The 20510-nt window shown below is 47.1% G+C and overlaps 1 protein-coding gene across 1 annotated transcript in view; it reads left to right on the top strand.

Annotated features, from left to right (window-relative positions):
• Nucleotides 1-20510, top strand: part of IL16 (interleukin 16) — a 94047-nt gene that overhangs the window by 45541 nt on the left and 27996 nt on the right. The window contains 5 exon segments of the mRNA XM_032263894.1: nt 5934-6042; nt 11981-12123; nt 15992-16102; nt 18080-18194; nt 20336-20409. Coding sequence (XP_032119785.1) covers nt 5934-6042; nt 11981-12123; nt 15992-16102; nt 18080-18194; nt 20336-20409 — 552 coding nt within the window.

The following is a 20510-nucleotide window of genomic DNA, read 5'->3' as shown; positions in this document are numbered from 1 at the left end:
TAAGAATAGTCCAATCTAAAACAAATATCCTGAGCTATGCCATAGGCAGTAGGAATGGGTGTGCTGGGGTAGTTTGAGAAGGTAAGCTTATAAGGAGTTGGGAACTACAGTCATACAGTGGACAGAGAGTAAGAACTTGAGGAGAAGTTTTAGATTTCTGGTTCCCAACCTTCCCTTCCGTATCAGGAGGTCTGTGGCCTCATCATCCCACATGACATGTGGCCATCCCAGAACAAATCCGCCAGGGCCTGCTTGTTTATCCTCATGACTTGAAGATCAAAGCCTGTAGCTGCATGATCAATTCAACCACAGGAAACAAGCGTCAATCAGGAGGACAGTTGAATTCTATTTTGTGGTTCCCTTAGACGGGAGCAGCTATGGCATCTCAGTTCAAAGAGAAAATGGTAAGATTTGGATGGAAGGGAATGCAGTCAGCAAACTCCAGAAGCATCAGGCTTCCATCAGCAATGCCAGTGATGTCAGCCAGGGCTGGCTACATACAAAACAAACGATCCTAACAGAACAATGGAATTGTGTTGATCTTTGGGGAGAAGTTCAGGCTTTAGAATTACCTTGTTTGCAGGACACACCGCCCCAGAATTCTCCATCTTCATTATGGGTTTATTTCCTGGGTGCATGAAATTCTTGTTTGTTGCTGTTTTTTCCCCCATTTCTCGGAGTTGACTGTTTAGTCCTACTAGTTACATGACCAATCCTGACTTTGGAAAAAATATTTAAAGAGCTCTCTGAACAGTTGGCCCCATTTCCCACTCAGTCACCATGGGGACTGGCAGATGGAGAGACTGCTACCCAGGTAATTACGGGGTGTGTCACCCACAGAACTGCTACCCAGGGCCACAGTCTCTGATGAGAAGAGGGGAAATGTGTTTGGAAAAGACTTTGACAGCCTCTGACCTCAATGACAAATCCTCCTCCCTGAGAGCAGCCCCACCTTGGGAGCAGGAACAGAAGAGTTCTGTTCTGTGTGCTGGGAGGGAGTCACACTGCACAGATATTCGTGGGGCTCCTACAGAGACTCCTTTGATGAGAAGCCTCTCCACCCAGGACATACTTGCCAGAGAGAAACCAGATGCTTTGTTCTTATGTAAGATGTTCCGACATGTGATCATTTGAGAGAGGTGCCCTTTAAACATAACCATCAGCTACATTTAAAAGTAGAGAGCTGAAAGTGATTATAGAAATTGTTTCATTCACCCCCTCAGCTTTACTTAAAAAGGAAACTGAGCCCAGACAACTGACAAGCTCAGAGTCATGAGAGATTTAGTGCTGCTGGTCTCATGACCCTTTCTCTACTGCTCATTTCTGATGAAGAAACCATTTAACTTGAACAGTAACTTGAAATAGTCCCAGAGTATAGATAAGTTCTCAGCCCTTGTTGGTGTCGAGAAAATACAAGGTCCAAAAATGTGTGCCTTGCCTCTGTTTCAGGAACCTTTAGAAGCCATATGGTTTTATATGTGTTGGTTAGAAAATTGCTACTTAGACCTCATCTTGGGTCATGATAGTACATTTCTATTCTCTCCTATGGTAGTAGCCATCTAATGAGCCAATTCACACCATGGCCATGTTGAAGTGAAGCGCATCAATTTCACGCTGTCAAAGAACTTGATCGTAGCCTAGTTAGATGCACCTGACTGGAGCCCCCAGCTAGTTCAGAGACTAGCTGCATGGCAGTGGGAAGGGAACAACCTTCTGTCATCTGTGTCCGAGATGGCTTTGGTTGGAGGATACAGACTGGTGAAGGAAGAAGGGCTTATCTGCATAGCCTTGTACCTGCATGTGGAAACTGGGATCGCTGTTCCTGGACGCCATGGAAAGCAGAGAATGAGTCACTGAAATGTGGAGAACTGAGGGGCCAAATGGGGACCCAGTTGGTTCAGTGTCTTTGAATAAGGCCTTCTGCAGCCAACATTGAAACTCCCAGAGAAAGTTTTCCCTCTAACAAGGCATTAAGTATTTATAGCTGATCTGGGCGGGTGGGGCCAGGGGAGGCTCCACTTCCTTTGATTCTCCTGCTATCAATTGGCTTTACAGGCCAAGGAATTTCCAAATTGTGCCATGGACTCAGGACTTACAAAGAGGATTAAAAGAAAGGCATTTAAAAATAAACAGGCTTTAAGTCTACCAGTGTGGCAATGGAAATAAATGTAAAAGTAATCATTTATTTTTGGTTTGATTCTAAAAGTAGTACATGCTCACTATGGAAAATATAGAAAATACAGAAAGGTGTTAACAAATATAGTATCCATAATCCCATCACCCAAACACACGCTTGCTAATTCATGAGAGCAGGACCTTGTGTTTCATGTCTGCTGCCACATCCTCAGTACTTGGAATAGTGCCTGGTACAGAGTAAGTACTTAATAGGCATTTGTTAAATGAATGAGTGTTACTATTTTGGTGTATTTATTTCCAGCCCTTTTTCTATGTATATTTTACATGATTGTAGTCAGTCATCATCATTCTATATGATCTTTTTGTTTTTTAACTTGCTATGATAACACAGGTATGTCTGTATCACAACAACTCTTTACAAACGTTTTTTTTTTTTGAGACAGAATTTCACTCTGTCGCCCAGGCTGGAGTACAGTGGCACTATCTTGGCTCACTGCAACCTCCGCCTCCTGGGTTTACATGATTCTCCTGCCTCAGCCTCCCAAGTAGCTAGGACTACAGGTACATGCCACCATGCTGGCTAGGTTTTTTTGTTTTTTTTTTTTTTTTGTATTTTTAGTAGAGATGGAGTTTCGCCACATTGGCCAGGGTGGTCTTGAACTCCTGAGCTGCAGTGATCCTCCCGCTTTGGCCTCCCAAAGAGCTGCGATTACAGGTGTAAGCCACCACACCCAGCCTCTTTACCATTTTTAAAGGTGCTTAGTATTCCATGTATTGTGTATACATCATTTGCTTATTGATGCTCATGTGGCTAGATATTTGAGATAAAATATCCATTGCAAAGGTAGTTTGCGAATAAGGCTTGCTGGGATGAGTAGACCAACTGGCTGTTTTACCAGGCTCCCTTATGTTCAACGGACCCTAAAAAATTAATGAAATCATATTCTGTTTTTTACTTTCATAGTCTCACTGCATTGCATGCAGAAGTGAAAATAATGGTAGAGGGAGATCTTGAAATTAGAATCAGGACATTACCTTGTCAGTCCATTGTAACTAAGAAATATCTTTTTAATATTGTGTTTTATGAAGCAATGAATTCCGAGAACTAGTCATTATGCTAAGTTCTGGAAATACAGAATATTAAGAATTCAACCGAATTAAAATACCTTCTATGTAGTCACTGCTTTCTCCCCTGTTAAAGAATTCCCTGGTTATCCTGGTTAGAGAAGGAAATTTTCTCCAAGTTAATGTAGCACCATCTGCCGCTGAAAAGGAAAATGATCATCTAGGAGTCCCTCAGGATGAATTCTCCCGTTTTAAACATTGACTTTTATGGAAATACAAGGGGTTTGACATGTGGTTTCTTGCAGGATCCCCTTGTGTCAGAACTGGATACAATCTTTTTCAAAAAGACTGAGTGGACTTCTGGCTCCAGATGGCTACAGAGTACACTTGATTAACCCCTCCTCCTGTTAGAAATTTCTATCAAAATTCAAAAAGAATATACAAATAGGGGGAAATGCATGTCAGAAACAGGAAACCATGGAAAGGGGCCGACACATTCTGGAACTCATGAGAACTTTCTGCACGACAAAGTGCAGGTGAGACTGGATTGAGGGAAGGGCTCATTAGCCTGCCATTGGCCACATAAGAGGGAAAAGCCAAGGGAATGAGGGGAAGATTCCAGTCGAGCCCTCATTACCTACCAGCTCACAGTGGCAGGGGCTGGAGCTGAGGGTGGGTTATTTGGCATACAGCGAAAGGCAAGCGTAGATCCTTCCTCTGCTCTGGAGAATGCACTGGGTGGATTTTTTCTGCAAACTATTGGCACATGAAATTAACCAGGCATTGCTAAGCCTGGTTTCTAAGAAAGGCAGTCAAGTCAGTTAGGATAGAGTTATAATAGAGTTTTGATGTCTCTAACAAACTCTACCCTGTAACACTAAGTCCCAGAAAGCATTTAAACCATCTAGTTTCCAGGTTGAGTAACCAATATCCAAAGATTCTATGCTCAGCCAATCATTCACATGTGACAACCACAGAAAGGCATTCCTAGACATGCAAACATTCAGAGAACTTTCCTGAAAGAAAACACACATGCGCACGGATGCACACACACACACAAAAGAATTACGGTAGAATAGTAAAACCAGTATAACTCAAGAATTAACTCAAGATCATCGTGGCTAACAAGTTATAAAATAGAATAACAATCAATCAGAAAACAGCTTCAGAAGAGAAATAAAGTAATGAATACCATCATCCACATTATCAGTCTCTATCCCTATATCCATCCCTAAAATCCCAGGAGAAGGAAGAAAGTAAAAGTTGTCTCAAAATCCCATCTTAGATGAGAAAGAGTCATGTTTTCTGTTTCATTACTGACCCTGGTATAGAAATGAATCTAAGTATGTTATTTAATATACTGCTCACATACTGCATACTCTAAAATATTTTTTCTAAATTATTAGTATAAAAGGAGAGCAAAGAAAATCTGATTGGCTGGGCATGGTGGCTCACGTCTATAATCCTTACACTTGGAGAGGTTGAGGTAGGAGGATCACTCGAGCCCAGGAGATCAAGACCAGCCTGGGTAACATGATGTGAAACACCGTCTCTAAAAAAATATGTAAAAATTAGCCAGGCATGCTGGCACGCATCTGTAGTCTCAGCTAGTCAGGAGGCCAAGGTGGGAGGATCTCTGGAGCCCAGGAGGTCGAGGCTAAAGTGAGCCGAGATCACACCACTGCATTCCAGAGCAACACAGCATGACCCTGTTCCATCCTCTCTCCCTCTCTCTCTCTCTCTCTCTCTCTCTCACTCTCTCTCTTTCTCTGTGTGTGTATATACACACACACAGAATGTGCCAACACACGCAAAGATTATGGTAGTGAGTAACAAAACCAATGTAACTCCAGAATTAAGTCAAGATCATTGTGGTGAACAAAGTTATACAATAGAATAACAATCAGAAAACAGTTTCAGAAAGATAAAGTAATTAACACTATCATCCTCATTATCAGGCTGTATCCCTCCACCCATCCCTAAAAATCCAGGATGAAGAGAGATACGTAATAAATTAACGCATACATTTGATTGAATAGCAAGATAGAAAAAGGATAAGAGAACCATAAGCACATTTAACAATATTGATTTTTAAAAGTCCTAAATTAAATATTTGCATATAGTATTCAGCAATGTTGTAAAATTATAATACCATTAATAATGCATGGACAGTTCAATATTAAGAAATCCATTAATATAACATTCATTCAACAAATATTTGTGTCTGTTATGTGCCAGATATGTGAGAACAATGTAACTTGCTCAATCCTTCTCTCGAAAACACCTGCCAGGCTCCCTATCCTCATCACTCTCTAGTTCTTTTCTTCATAGCACTTATTATTCTCTGTAATTATCTTCACCTTTATTTTGCTTGTTTATTGTCAGTCATCTTTCACTAAAATGCATTTTCTCCAAGATCAACACCCGGTGTGTCTTGGTCACAGCCGCATGTACAATGCCTAACAAAGAACCTGACCTGTCATAGCTGATGATTCATTCAATTTGTGTGGCATTAGCTTAATATTAATGTAATTTATTCAGTCGGTATTTGCAATTAAACAAATGAATGTATGTCTACGAGTGAATGGAGGATGGAGATTCTAAATCCCCGCTCTTACGGTGCTTATCATTTGGTAGGAGAGACAGACCATCTGAGCACTCCCATGGTCAGTGTCAAAATCCAATTTGGCTAAGCACGGTTGCTGAATAAAAAGACGGCAATTGTTTTGCAGGAATCTTCCACAGCATCCTCTCGAGAAAAGCCTGGAAAACTAGAAGCACAAAGTAGTAACTTCCTGTTTCCTAAAGCCTGCCACCAAAGGGCACGCAGCAACTCAACCAGTAAGTGTCTCCCCAACACGTCTTCAGGAACAGGGCTTAGCTGGTCCTGGGTAGCAGGAATATCGGGAGGAGGGTGGATTTCTTCTGGTCCAGTTGTACTAAACCAGCGTTGGAGTGTGCTCACCTTCTTCACAGTGTGTGCATGCTCTGGCTAGCCAGGGGCCTCTGCATTGGCTGTTCGAGCTCTGTGCAGTCTAGCCAGCTCCCTTCATGGCTCCAGGTCCCATGCTGGAAAGACCTGGTGCTGGGAAGAAGGGGCGGGGCTTTACTCCTGCCCTCCTGCTCTGCCTCCTCACATGCTCCTTGGTCCAGGGACGGCTTCTCTCTCTCAGCTGCAACTAGATGGAGGTTGAGGTGGAAAGATCTCATGATTTTTATTTGCTGAAAGTCGAAGAATGCCAATACAAAGTCAAGAAAATGTGAAGCAGGCAAGGATGCAGAAAAACCTGAAAAAATTAAAATCACACCAAATCATAGTATTAGAGAGAACAGATATTAACATATTCAGTTATTTCCCTTCTATGCCTACATATACTATAAAAACCTTTACACACACACACACTTATTCACATGTAACTACCTCATGTCACCAGAAACTCTTTGGTGTACACCAGTTTTTAGTGGATCCATGGTATTTCATGGCATGAATTTATGAAATCTAGTTGACCAACCCCCAATTGTTAGATATTTATAAAATCTACTTAACCAAATCCCTGTAATTAGGTATTTCAGTCATTTTCAGACATTCAGTCATATCTCATCACAAACTCAGACAAAATCATGAGATCTTTCAAAGAAAATGCGGAAGGCAGTGGCTGGTTCAGAGCTCACGTTTGGGAGCTAAGGCACTTGAATTCGGGTCCTGCGTCCAGAACTAGTGACCTACGTGACCTTGGGAGACTCCCTTAAAATCTCTAAGTCTCATATTATTCTGTTGTATGATGCGCCATCCTTAGTGATTTCCTATTATTGGAAATAAAAATATTTTTTAAAAGCTACTTGCTTTTTTATCATAAATTTTTACTTATTTTCTTCTAGCAAGATTTTCTAAAAATGGAATTTGGGGTCAAAAGATAGACGCAGTTTAAGGCTTTTTATCTATATTGCCAAATGTCAGTAGCTAATATTCTTTCAATAATGTATATGAACACCTATTTCTTCAATCATAGCCCACACTGGATTATGATTTGTAATAAATATTTGCTTTATCGCAATTTATAGCTTTACAGGTTTTTCTCCTTCCCCTTCCTCGTTCACCCATTCTGTTTTTTTACTGTTTTGTTTTACATGCAAGACCAGCTATATAGTTCATAGGGTTCAGTGTAAAATGAAAATGCAGGATTACTATTCAAAAAATATTAATAATTTCAAAAAGGTGGAAGAAAATCTTTGAACCAAGTTGGGATTCTTCAATCACAGGGCCCCAGGTGACTGTGCAGGCCACGTGGCCCTGAAGCCAGGCCTGCTCAGCCCCTGGAAGCTGACCCCCTCGGAGCTCCCTGGCTCTCTGGCTTCTGATTGAGTTCGGTCAACGAGAGGCATCAATACAAGACGGGCAGGTGGAAGAGGGCCGCGGGGCGTTTCCTCCCTGCTCCCCCACCTTGGTGCTGGAGTGCTGGCAGTGGCTGTGCGCCCCTGTGACAATAAATCGTGTCAGGGTGGCCTGTCGGCTCCAGTGCCCACACTAGGCTCTGGTAACGCTGTTTTCCCACTTTACCCCTTCAAGCCTGAGGGGTAACAGCTTCTGGTACCTAAACAGACCTTGTCATTTTCTAACTCTGCCCGCTCTTCTGTGTATGGCCCCCTTACTCTGTCCTCAGAATCCCAACTGAATGTGCCTTTTGTTTCTTTCCCAAACCCTGACTGATACACTGATAAAAATAGATGAAAAAAAGTACCTAGGCTGGGTGTCACGGCTCACGCCTGTAATGCTAGCCCTTTGGGAGGCCGAGGGGGGAGGATCACTTGTATCCAGGAGTTTGAGGTCAGCCTGGACAATATAGTGAGACCTTGTCTCTACAAAAAAAATTTAAAAAACAAACAAGCTCACCAGGCCTGATGGCTAATACCTGAGGTCCCAGCTACTCAGGAGGCTGAGGTAAGAGGATCACTTGAGCCCAGGAGGTTGAGGCTGCAGTGAGCCATGACTGTGCCACTGCATTCTGGTCCGGGCAAGAGAGGGAGAGCCTGTCCCTGCCCCCCTCCCACCCCGGCCGCCCCAGCTAAAAGACCACCTCTTCATACAGGTGAAGTTAAACATTCTTTCATTTATTTATTTATTTTGTTTTTGGTGAGTTTGCCTATTCTTTATTGGAATAATCATGGTTTTATCATTAATTTATAAAAAGCCTCTTGGCTAAATTAATATTTGATGTCATACTTGTTGAAAATACTTTCTCCAGTTTGTTTTTATTTTCATTTTTTTAACATTAAGGTGTTTTAATCTTTATATAATCAAGTTTACTGATCTTTTCTTTTGTAATGTGAAAGTTACTTCCACATCCAGGTAACTATTAGATCTGTGACTCTATATTCTTCTAATTTGTAAATGATTTGTCTTTTTTTCTCAAATTTACTGTATCATCTGTAATTTATTTTTGGTGTTTGGTTTGATGTAAGAATCTAGGTAGTTTTTTTTTTTTTTCTAAATGAATAGAGAATGATTCTGGCATCACTTATTTATAATCAGTTCCTTTTGTCTTTTTTTTTGTTTGTTAATCTCATGCAAATGATATGGGGTTACATCCTTGAACGCAAATTTTGCCATCTTTTTAAGAAGAGAAGCTCAAATAGTTGCCATTAGTGTTCAGATCATATTTACTTTTACTTAGCTCTTTCCATGCTTTCTATTTTGATGGTTCTTTGCCCTTTGTGTGTTCTTGGCCTCTTACTATAATGATTTTGAAAGGTTTATTCAATTTTTGTCTCCACTTCTGATGTCCTTTAAGTTTTAACTAATTACCCAATTAAGTTTAATCAATTAATACCTGACATAACATTTTCCAAATTGTCCCCCTCATGAACGATGAGGAAGTTAGCAGGGTGTTATTCATCCCTTTTCCATGGATTTTTCCATTTTTCAATTCAACGTAACTTTAAATTATAAACTCATTATTACATAATCATGACAATATATAGCTCCCCTTTCAAAAACCATTTTGTTTTGTTTTTTGCGTTGGGTTGTAATAACCACATTATTATTTTTTTTTGAGATGGAGTCTTTGAGGCAGTGACGTGATCTCGGCTCACCACAACCTCCGCCAAGTAGCTGGGATTACAGGCGTCTGCCACCACACCCAGCTAATTTTTTTAGTACTTTTAGTAAAGACTGGGTTTCACCATGTTGGCCAGGCTGGTCTGGAACTCCTGACCTTTGGATCAGTCTACCTCGGCCTCCCAAAGTGCTGGGATTACAGCAATAACCACGTTTTCAATTAACTCATTCAATACTCTATACTTAACTGGTTTAAACTCCCCCCAGTGGAGATGATAATTCTGATACATTTCCTAGTTGGCTGGAATGCATCCACAAGCAATCAGGAGCAGTGGGTGGAAGTAGGCACTGAAACCTACCCCAGACCAGGTAGAGTTTCGGAGAACCCACTCTGTCCTGACTCTGGCCCGCGTCCCCGCAGATCTGAGTGCCTAGTGGGAACTGGAATGGCCACACAGGTGGAGCTGGGTGTGGCCTGAGCAGCTGCCCTGGACTCTCCTGTGGCTCTGAGGTCTGGCTGATCTGCGCTGTGAACCATTCCAGGACGGCAGACTGTTCGTCCTCATTCCCTCTGAACCCAAACCATGCACCACTGCCCACTTTCAAGTCACAGGTCACCTCTGCACTGCTGTGGGATGAGGAGCGGAAGAGACTGGGATCCTGGAGGCTGGGGTTATGCCTCAGACTCTTTCTTCACTGTTCCAGAACCCTCTGGGCTCCCATTTCCTCACTGACAGAGTAAGGAGTAACTCCAGCAGCGGTCCCGAACGACAGAGGGTGGGCCGCCTGCGTCACCTGCACAGGCTGACAAACACACAGGTTTCCCCAGGCCCCATCCATACAAACACGGATCAACAGGTTGGGTGGAGCACTGAAATCTACCATTCTATGAAACACCCCTGAGAAAGATAACACACAGGCAGCTTTAGCACTAGGGGGTCTCTAGTCTCTCCTCTCACCCCCCTTTCTTGATTCTGTGTCCTCTCTTTGCAGCATGTGTGGTTTTCTGAATCTTCTGGCTTCCTCTCCCTCCTGGTCCATCTGGGAGCAAGTGGTCCCTGTAACTCAGGGAAGGCCACCTACTCTTGCCGAGGCAGCTGCTGGGAGCAGCTGTCCTCACAGAGGCATGTTTCCCCAGCCACTGTCCGAGCCCCGACGGACCAAAACCTCTCCTTCTTCACCTTGTCTTTGTCCCTTTCCTCATCCCCCGTTAGGGATCTCACACCCTCAGGGACGCCACTCCTCTTTCTTCTCAACCTACCCTGGCCAGTGGCATCTTCTCTTCAGCCTATAAATAAGCTTAAGTCTTTCCCATCCTGAACATAAAAGCAAACCCAACCCCGCTTCATCCTCTGTTTCCTTTGAACTACCACCAATCTTACCTTTTCCTTTAGGAGAGCTTTTTCACAAAAGCCTGTCCATTCACTGGAGCTTCGCCTGCCCCTCAGGACAGGAGGCAAACCCCGCCCCTCTCCTGGCCTCTAGAGCGGCCCTGCCCAACGCATTGGCCACCTGTAGTCTTGAGCACTTGAAATGTGACTTATCCAAACAGAGATGTGCACAAAGCATCAAAGACACTGGATTCCAAGACTGAGTACAAGAAGAAAAGGAAGTAAAATATCTCACTAATAATTTTACCTATTATTTATATGTTGCAAGAACAATCGTTTAGATATAACAGACCAAATAAAATATATTATTAAAATTAATCTCTCCTATTTCTTTTCACTTTTTTTTTTTTGAGATGGAGTCTTGCTCTGTAGCCCAGGCTGGAATGCAATGGTGCAATCTCAGCTCACTGCAACCTCCTCCTCCTGGGTCCCAGTTCGAGCAATTCTTCTGCCCCAGCCTCCCGAATAGCTGGGATTACAGACAGGCGCCACCACGCCCAGCTAAATTTTGTATTTTTAGTAGAGACAAAGTTTCACCGTGTTGGCCAGGTTGGTCTTGAACTCCTAATCTTGTGATCCACCCGCCTCGGCCTCCCAAGGTGCTGGGATTACAGGCGTGAACCCGGCCTCTTTTCACTTTTTAAAAGTGGTGGCTAGAAAATTTTAAATGGTATCGGTGGCTGGCATTATATTTCAGTTGGGAAGCACTGTTATAGACAATGATGACTTCAATCAGGTCATCTGTGAAGGTTTTCCCAGCTGGATGTGGTAGCGGGGCAGGGTAGAGTTCCTGGTTGGATGAAAGGAAGTCTGAGGTTTCCACAAAGTAGAGGAAGCCTGTCGCTTTGCATTTTTGTAGATACCCAAAGAATCAAGAGTTGTCTCCATGTGTGCATGTGCCTGTGTGAGCGGCAGCCAGAAGGCTCTCCCCCACCCCTGTTCTTGCGGGGTCTCCCCTGTTTGTGCCTGTCCTCGGAAACCTTTGTGTTTTCCTCCTTCCTCTCCTTGGTTGGGATTGAAAACACAGGAACTGGATCTGATGCAGCCTTTGGTGTCAATTCTCGCCGAACTGAATGGAAGTCAAATGGAAGTGAGAGCCCTGCCTGCACCCTGCGGTACAGATTGCATGCGTGGAGGTCGTGAAAATGCTGCCCATGTCTTCCACGGCCACCTCTCCCCACCACCACGTGGCACAGGGGCTGAGTGGTTTACAGTCACCCGGACCCTGGCCAATGAGGGGCTGGCAGTTGGTGGGGGCTGGTGTAGTTCTCAGTTGGAAGTTTGTATTTTGAGAGCACAAATGATGTCTTGCCGTTTTCCTCTTCCGGTTTAGGTGTTAATCCCTATTGCACGGGAGAAAGTGATTTTCCAACGACCAAGAAATCCGCAGCATCCACAGACAGGCAGCCTTATTCCCTCTGCAGTAACAGGAAGTCTCTCTCTCAACAGCTGGCCTGTTCAGCAGGAAAGGCTGCGGTAAGAATGAAGGGAGGGAAACTCGGAGAAGGGGGAGAAGGGAGGGGCCCAACACTAGCAGGGTCTGAAGAGACCTTCCCAGTGTTTTGTCCGCAGAACTACACAGGAAAGGGTCTCGCTCAGTAGGTACCAGCAGGTACAGCCACCCCTGGGCAGAGAACCGCATTAGAAATGGGCATCCATTGAGCGCCCCCTTGTGCCAGGCACTTGCAACTGCTGCCACGTCTATGCTGCCAAGAGCTAACACGTACAGAACACGGCCACGTGAGGACACCCTCAACTGTGGCTTTGCGTGGATCGCTTTATTTCGTCCACACATACTCCTAAAAGGTAGAAGAGGGAGCTGCAGCTGGACAAGTTAAAGGATTTATGCACGTTCACATTGTTAAGGAGAAACAGGGCTGGGACTTCAAGTCTGATCTTGACGACTCTGAAGCCTGTGCAAAAAGGCTTTTCACTCCTGTAATACAGTGATCTGCTTTACCAACATTGCCTCTAATGCCTAAAACAAGCTTAGAAAGGAATATGTTTATACATCTTAAAACCTATAAGGCCAGAACGTAGACTGCCCTGGGTGCTCCTCAGTCCATGGCCTTCCTACTTCACGTGTCAGCTTGCAGGCAGAGAGCTAAGCAGAGGAGAGCACAATGTACCCTGCACATGCCCCCACCCCCGCTGCACACGGTGGGGCACGCTACCACTTTTGGTCCCACAGCGCCCTCTGTCTGTAGCATCTCAGCCCTCCAAAGGAAACTGCCCCAGCCTTCAAACACCTTCCGAAGGTTCCCTTTCACCTGGGAACGCTCCTGATCCCTCCAAAGGCGTGGACTTCACATTTTCCCGAACGCCCATCAGGAGGCAACACTGCTTCTCTCTCTGTGCTCACCCAGGCTGTCTTGTGAGTGTCATTTATGTTAGCATTTCATCTCACCTGCTGACTCTCCCAAGGGGGGCTCCATGGTCAAGCAACGTTTCCCTGCATGGTACATAGTAGATGCTCAGTGAATTTCATTTCTCTCTTCCCTTCCTTTCCTTGCGTAAACGTGTTTTTCATTCCCAAACTGGGAGTGTGGTGTCCCAGTGTTAGAAGAAGATGGCTTCCCTGGTGCCTCCCTGAGCCAAGAACTTTCCCAGTTCCTGGTTTCCTGCACATCTGGGGTCATCCACAGCAAGCGCTGGGTCCCTGAGGATTGGGCCAGTGGGTACTTCCTGGGGAAAGCAGCTTCCTGTCTTTGCTGCCTCATGCGTTGGGATCCAGGCCCTTGGGAACAGGAGGCCTACCTGGCCAGCCAGGATGGGCTGAAGATCAGTCGGTAGTACCTGCGTGGGAGGCTATGTTGAAAAGGATGGAGGGGCTACATTCCACCAGCAAGGAGTGCTTCGGGAGATTAGCAGCGTTAGGGGACGGGAGTGGGAGACACAACTGTTGCCTCTACTCACTTAACTCCTCAAAGTTTAGGAGGCAATTAGACGCGCTATTAGTCAGAGACAGAACCAATAAGAGGTATATAGACAGACAGACACATACATACAGAGAGAGAGAGACAGAGAGAGATTGACTATAATGAATTCGTTGGTTCATGGGATTATGAAGGCAGGCAAGTTCCAGGATCTGAACGGTGAATTGGCAAGCTGGAGACCCCGGGCAGCCTATGGTTCAGACATAATCGAGTCTGAAGGCCTGAGAACCAGGGAAGCCAACAGTGTGGCTCCCTCCCAGAGGCCAGCAGGCTCAAGCCCAGGAAGAGCTGATTTTTCAGTCGGAGTATGAAGACAGGGAAAAGACCGATGTCCTGGTTCAAAGGCAGTCAGGCAGGAAGGATGCTTTCTTACTCAGGGGAGGCCGGTCTTTTTCTATTCACGACTTCAACAGATTAGATGAGGCTCACCTGCCTCAGGGAGGGTGATCTGCTTTGGCTACAGATTTAAATGCTTGTCTCATTCAAAAGCACCCTCATAGACACACACAGAATAATGGTTGACTAAATATATGGGCACCCATGTGGCCCAGTCAAGTAGGCACAGAAAATGAACCACCATAGATGTCCGTGCGTGACTTCATGTTGACTACATAGCAACCCTCCAAAGGAGGGGGAGAGGGAGTTACCACAGAAAGGGTGTTTCTGGAAGAGAAGGAGGGAGGGTGAGATCCACAGTGGATGGAAAGGCCAGGGCGTGGCTTAGAGCTACAGGACCTGGGTGTTTCCCAGGTGACTTTGGGGACAGCAGCCCATCAGGTGTGGGCAGTTGCAAGCCAACAAGAGAGAGGGCAATCCAGAGAAGAGGAGTTAGCATCCAGGGAATGCTAGTAATAAAGAAAACATGCAATCCACGTTCGCTGCCTGCCAGACATGAGGCTGTGTGTTCTACGTGGCTTCATGTATTTGTTACCTAAACAGCTGTACAGCCAAGGGGTACAACATAAACAGAGGTGTTAATGTCCACCTTTGACAGGTGCAGAGGCCAAGGCTGAGACGTTAAGTGGCCTTCCCAAGGTTTTCTAATTAGAAGCAGCAGGATGGATATGGATGCGGGCAGCTCAGAGCCCAGGTTTTGCTGCTTCCTCTGCTCAGGTGTCATGGGGCCAGCATCGGCCTGGGAGTCAGCATCTCCGAGATCAGAGAGCAGGGAGCAAGCAGCTGCCTCCACACTCACAGCCCGTGTGTCTGCTTTGATGGGCAATCAGGAAGCGCAGCCTTCAGCCCCAGACAGACTCTTTCCAAATTGTGAAATGCTGAAAGTAGCAAACAGTCTTGGAGTTTATGGTAACACCACGAAACATGTCTAAGGCACTTCCTATGTGTCGGGCAGTGTTCTAAGCACTCACATAGATTTATTCTTCAAAGCAGCACTATTAGATAGGCCCCATTAGGACCATGCTTTTACAGCTGAGGAAACTGAGGCAGAGATGGCTAAGTCATTAAGCCAAGATCACCCACCAGCTGATAATGGGCAGGGCCCGGAAGAACCCAGCAGTGGGGTTCCTGAGTGTAAGCTCTCACCACCAAGCTGTATTTTCCCTCTGCAGGGTGCTTCCAGTGGCTTCACTATTTGCAAATGAACTCTGCTTCTCATTCACAAATAGTTAATTGCCTGTCTGCCTATCCCAAAATTACAGCCTGAGTTTTTTGTTTTTTGAGACAGAGTTTTGCTCTTTCACTCAGGCTGGGGTGCAGTGGTGCAGTCTCGGCTTACCACAACCTCTGCCTCCCAGGTTCAAGTGATTCTCCTGCCTCCGCCTCCCGGGTAGCTGCGATTACATGCCTGCCACCACACCCAGCTAGTTTTTGTGTTTTTAGTAGAGATGGGGTTTCACCATGTTGTCCAGGCTGGTCTTGAACTCCTGACCTCATGATCTGCCTGCCTCAGCATCCCAAAGTGGTGGGATTGCAGGCGTGAGCCACCACACCTGGCCACATTCTGAGTTTTTAAGTCTTTGGGCTCCTGCCTCCTTGCCCACCACCTCCTGCCTGGCACAAGGGGAGTTCTCAGTAAATGTGTCTTGGATGGACATAGTCTCAAGGCATACTTGGTAGCGGGCTTTCCAATTTCTACCTGAGATCTCAGTTATGGGGCCCTGTCCCAGATGTTCACCTAGACCTACTTCCTTGACAAACCTTAGTGAGCCCTTTGGCTGCTCATCTGCAGGGAGGCTGGGCTCAGCAAAGCGGGTTCCTAGAACCAAGGAAGCCCCTCCCCACCAGAATCCGACCCACACCCCACTACCCACATTCTGGTTGTTATGCTTCCAGCAGTTAGGAGAGAGAGGACTTGGTTCCTATCCATGGCTGGGCTTTTCCCCTTCCCGGTGAGGCGTGTGCTGCTCCTGTGTGGCTAATCTTATGTCCACTCGGGTTCCTTGTTGCAGGGCACTTCAAGGCCGACACGGTCCCTGAGCACAGCTCAGCTCGTGCAGCCGTCCGGGGGCCTCCAGGCTTCTGTTATCTCCAACATCGTGCTGATGAAAGGCCAGGCTAAGGTGAGGAGTCACTTTTTAAAATTGACTTTTAAATTGTTTGTGGTGCTCAAAAGAAGGTGAAAGGGTAAAGGCCACCAAAACTCATGCACAGGTGACCAAAAATGGTTTCTGTTATCTTGATGTGAACAAAATGAACATTCAGATTACTCAGAGGAGTAATCTTTACAAGCCCGGGGGATAGAAGCCAATGAATCATTTGATACGGAAATCCTCATGTGCAGAGCAGGGATGATGAGTTCAGAAATAAAGCAGGCTTCCCACTCTCTGGCAATACAACCTACACCCCAAGATCTCGTCACTAACAGGATGACAAGTTAACAGTGAAGCCGGGAGAGGAGTTGGAGCCGGAAGGGTCAGCAGGTGCTGGAGGCAGAGTCAAAAGCGAATCGCGATAAAACCAGCGGCCAACACTGGGCCTTGTGCTATGGGCTTTGCAAGGGTAACTCCTGTGATCCCCAAAACAATCCTCCTACTATCTCCGTTTTGTCGGTGTGGAGCCAGGCACACTGGCTCACGCCTGCAATCCCAGCACTTTGGGAGGCCTCCCGTTTGAGTCCTGGAGTCGGAGACCAGTCTGGGCAACTTAGTAAGACCCTGCCTCTACCGAAAGAAAAGAAAATAAAAATTAACCTGGTGTGGTGGCACATGCCTGTAGTCCCAGCTGCCCAGGAGGCTGAGGCGGGAGGTTTGCTTGAGCCCAGGAACTCGAGGCCACAGTGAACTGTGATAGAGCCACTGCACTCCAGCCTGGGCAGCAGAGGGAGATGCTATTTCTAATAAATATCTATGTGTGTACGTGGGTATATAGATAGGAAGACGGACGGGGGACCGGGGAGATTGCAGGACTTGTCCAAGCTCACTTGGTTAGTGAGCAGCTGAACCAAGGCAATGACCCGAGGTGGCCTGACCCCTGGGCCTTGTTCTTAACCACGATGCCATCCTGCATCCCCAGCGCGGGTGAGACTTTGAGTCTAGAGCAGTTGTCTCAGCCAGGACGAGGCTGGGGCCCACGGAGGAGCCCTGGAGGGTCTCCTACCTCACCTTTTCTTAAGCCTGTGCTACTCCCGGGCGCCATTCGCCCTGCCCATCCTGGAACACATGCCACCTTCACCAGAGGCTTAGAACAGCTGCCCATCCCCACGGCTCTCCCACTGGCTCCCCACAGCGCCAGGAAGACGCAGACAGCCTGCGGTCCCTGTGGCACCGAGTGATGCTGCCATCTGCCAGGCTGTTCCACTAATTCACTGGCAGGTCTGCAGGCGGCGCTGTGCCCACCCTCCCTTCTTCCTGCCTAGACCTCACTCAGCCTTTCCCTGGACTTCCTGCCCGCCATCACTCTGCTGCCTCCTGGCTGCTCCCCAGCTGAGACTACCTGAGCTAATGAGTTTCTCCTCCCAGAGCCACCTGCGCAATTCTGGGATATGTTTATTGGCTCCTGGGAATCACCTGGGGTGATGGCAGATGGAGCAGGTGCAGGAGGGAGAGCACGTGATTGGAGGCGGGATCGTCCTTGGGAAGGGGAGTGGGGGGCCTTTGGTGGGAGAGGCAATGGCACTGAAGCTACTGCTGTTATTACTGCTGTTGATGTTTTTATGATTGCTGCTAGTTATTTTATTGTCAAACACAACCCTGGGAGTTAGGTCGTAACATCATTATTTTACAAGGAGGGAAACTGAGGCACGAAAGCAGAAGGTGATTGGCCCAGGATTGCCAACTGGAGAGACAGAGCCAGGGTGCTGGTCTCCATCCAGCCTCCCGCGAAAGCTCCAGACACTACCCGGCCCGGGCTGCCTCCACACCACTGCCATTGGTATTGCTATTTTTGTTGTTGTTAAGCCATGACACCTCTGAGACCAAAGGCACCTTCTCTCCTTCCCAGTCCCTTTGTTCAGGGCTGAGGCAGGTCCTTGGAAGGCATCAGCCCAATGGGAAGCGTGGAATACTACTCCTAAATCAGACCTTCTCTTCTTTCCCCAGGGCCTGGGCTTCAGTATCGTTGGAGGAAAAGACAGCATTTATGGCCCCATTGGGATTTACGTCAAAACCATTTTTGCAGGGGGAGCAGCCGCCGCGGATGGAAGGCTACAGGAAGGTAGGCTTCCCAGCGCTTTTCAAACCTCGGTGGAGGAATCAGAAGCAGAATCCAGGATTGCCAGGGCATAGAAGATGGTGGGAATGCAAAGTATGTCTTGAGCCGTCAGGATTCGGCCAACATGGATTCTGGGGTCTGCAGGCAGTGAGGACTCAGCTCCCCAGAGTGGGGCTTCATTATGACTGGCACGTTGGTCGTGCATGTTTGCACATTTAGCTCCTGGCACCATTACCTTTTAGCTGGTCCTAGGGCCAGCCTGGGTGGAGCCCAAGTCTAAGGGGTCTGTTTTTGACCCTCCGTCCAAGATCCTCAGCAGCTGGGATCCATTAACACCTGCCTCCTTCATTCTCCCTGTCCTTCCTAACTCACAACCATAGGGAAGCCGCGTTCAATGCTTCCAACCCTTGTAACAGGTGAGTCTGATAAACATTCGTTCACTAGGAGCCTACTGAATTCTAGGCTCTAGGAATGCAGAGAGAAACAGTCGGGCATAATTCCTGCTTTGAAGAACTCATGGTCTGCCAGCCGGGGACCCTCTCTTCCACTCCACACCCGCCCTTCTCCTGTCGACCCACCTGCTCTCAATTCTTTGATATCCTAGAGGACAGACTGCTCAGCCATCCTGGGAGGGAGGGGCGGGGAGAACAGAGCTGCCTGTTTTCTTGTCCTGAAGAGTCAGGGTTCCCCCCATCCTCAGCTTCACCCTAAAGTCATGCATGGATTATTGGGTAACAGGTTTGGCCCAAAGAGATCGCCAGGTTTCAACTCAGGAGGCAAAGTTCAGGGGCTGGAAGTCACAGGGCAGAGAGCAGCCACCGCGGGCCAAGGACTGGGTCACCCACCAGAGGTCTGAAGAGAAGTGACTTCGTAGTGTTCTCACTCTTCTCTGTCAGCTCGCTCTCTGTAGGCTGTGCTGGGGATCATCTAGCGGGCTTAGGGCAGGAGGGGCACACTAGAGTCTGTGGGCCAAGTCTGTTTTTAATATCTCACGAACAAAGAAAGGTTTTTACATTTCTAGATGGTTGGAAATTTAAAAGTGTTTTTGATTCTTTGAGGACATGTGAAAATGAAATGAGATCCAAATTTTGGTGTCCATAAAAAAGCTTCCATCTTGGGTGTGCCCGTCCATGCACCGGTCATCCGGCACCGTGCGGAGTAGATGCAGCTCACAAAGACTCAAACCTTCACTAGCTGCGTCTTTACAGAAAAAGTTTACCAACTTCGGCATTATACAGAATTATGCATGTGGATTTTAGGGTGTGGGCCGTGGCAAGCCTCTGAAGGTTTTTATACTATGGGAGGGACCCACTGCGACCGGGGCTTTTGGGGGCTTTGGAAATTAGAGTGAGGGATGAAGTGGGCTGGAGAAACCAGAAACAGAAAGGCCATTTAAGGGGCTGTGGTGAGGGGAGCCCCAGGCTCCAGCTCCAGGGACTGCCCGGAGGCGGTAACCCTGGGAGGAGACGGGAGCAGATGAGAGAAGTGACAGAGCCTGAGCAGAGATTGCCAAGGGTTGGGGGGGGGTGTGGACCAGAGAGAAGTGGTAGGTTTCTTGTCTTAGTAACCTAGAGAAAGGCACTGCCTTACATGGAGGAAGAGGCGCTGGAGAAGGAGAAAAAGGCAAACCAGGTTTTGAGCTGCAGAAGGGAGGGCGATGGCCGCCGATGACCACGAGGCGGCGCTGTCCAGCAGGAGAATGACAATTTGGGCATCCGTTCAGGGAGACAGAAGCAAAGGCAGACATTTGGGGAGCATGGGTATCAGGAAAACAGCTGAAATTACAGAGCAGATGAGAGACAGGAGGAGAGGAGAGGAGGGTGCCCAGACATGGGGTGAGGGTCTGGGAGGCCAGAAGGAAAGAGGTGAAGTAAAGAGGTGGGCAAGGACCATATTCAGCCAGGGCTTGTGTGCCTGCCTGAGAACCCCGGGTTTCACCCTGGAAGAGAGGGGGTGCCAGAGAAGGCCCACGTTGCTGCCCTGCCTGCCTGGCAAGGGGAGAGCACCGAATGGGAAAATGTTCTTCCAGAGCTTCGCAAATCATACAAAAAGCTGGGCAGGTAGGGAGACTAGCATTAAAGGTCATGATAATGCCCTTCGATTGGGCAACACTCTTCTTAGCGACACGTTCTCTCTCGCAACAGGTGATGAAATTCTGGAGCTCAATGGCGAATCAATGGCTGGACTAACACACCAGGATGCTTTGCAGAAGTTCAAGGTGACCCTTCCTTCCCTCCCTCCCTCCCTTCTTCCTTCCTTCCTTCTTCCTTCCTTCCTTCCTTCCTTCCTTCCTTCCTTCCTTCCTTCCTTCCTTCCTTC

Source organism: Sapajus apella, unplaced genomic scaffold, assembly GCF_009761245.1.
Source record: "Sapajus apella isolate SASKATOON/1434 unplaced genomic scaffold, GSC_monkey_1.0 scaffold139, whole genome shotgun sequence".
Lineage (NCBI taxonomy): Eukaryota > Metazoa > Chordata > Mammalia > Primates > Cebidae > Sapajus > Sapajus apella.
This window is presented reverse-complemented; position numbering and strand designations above follow the sequence as displayed.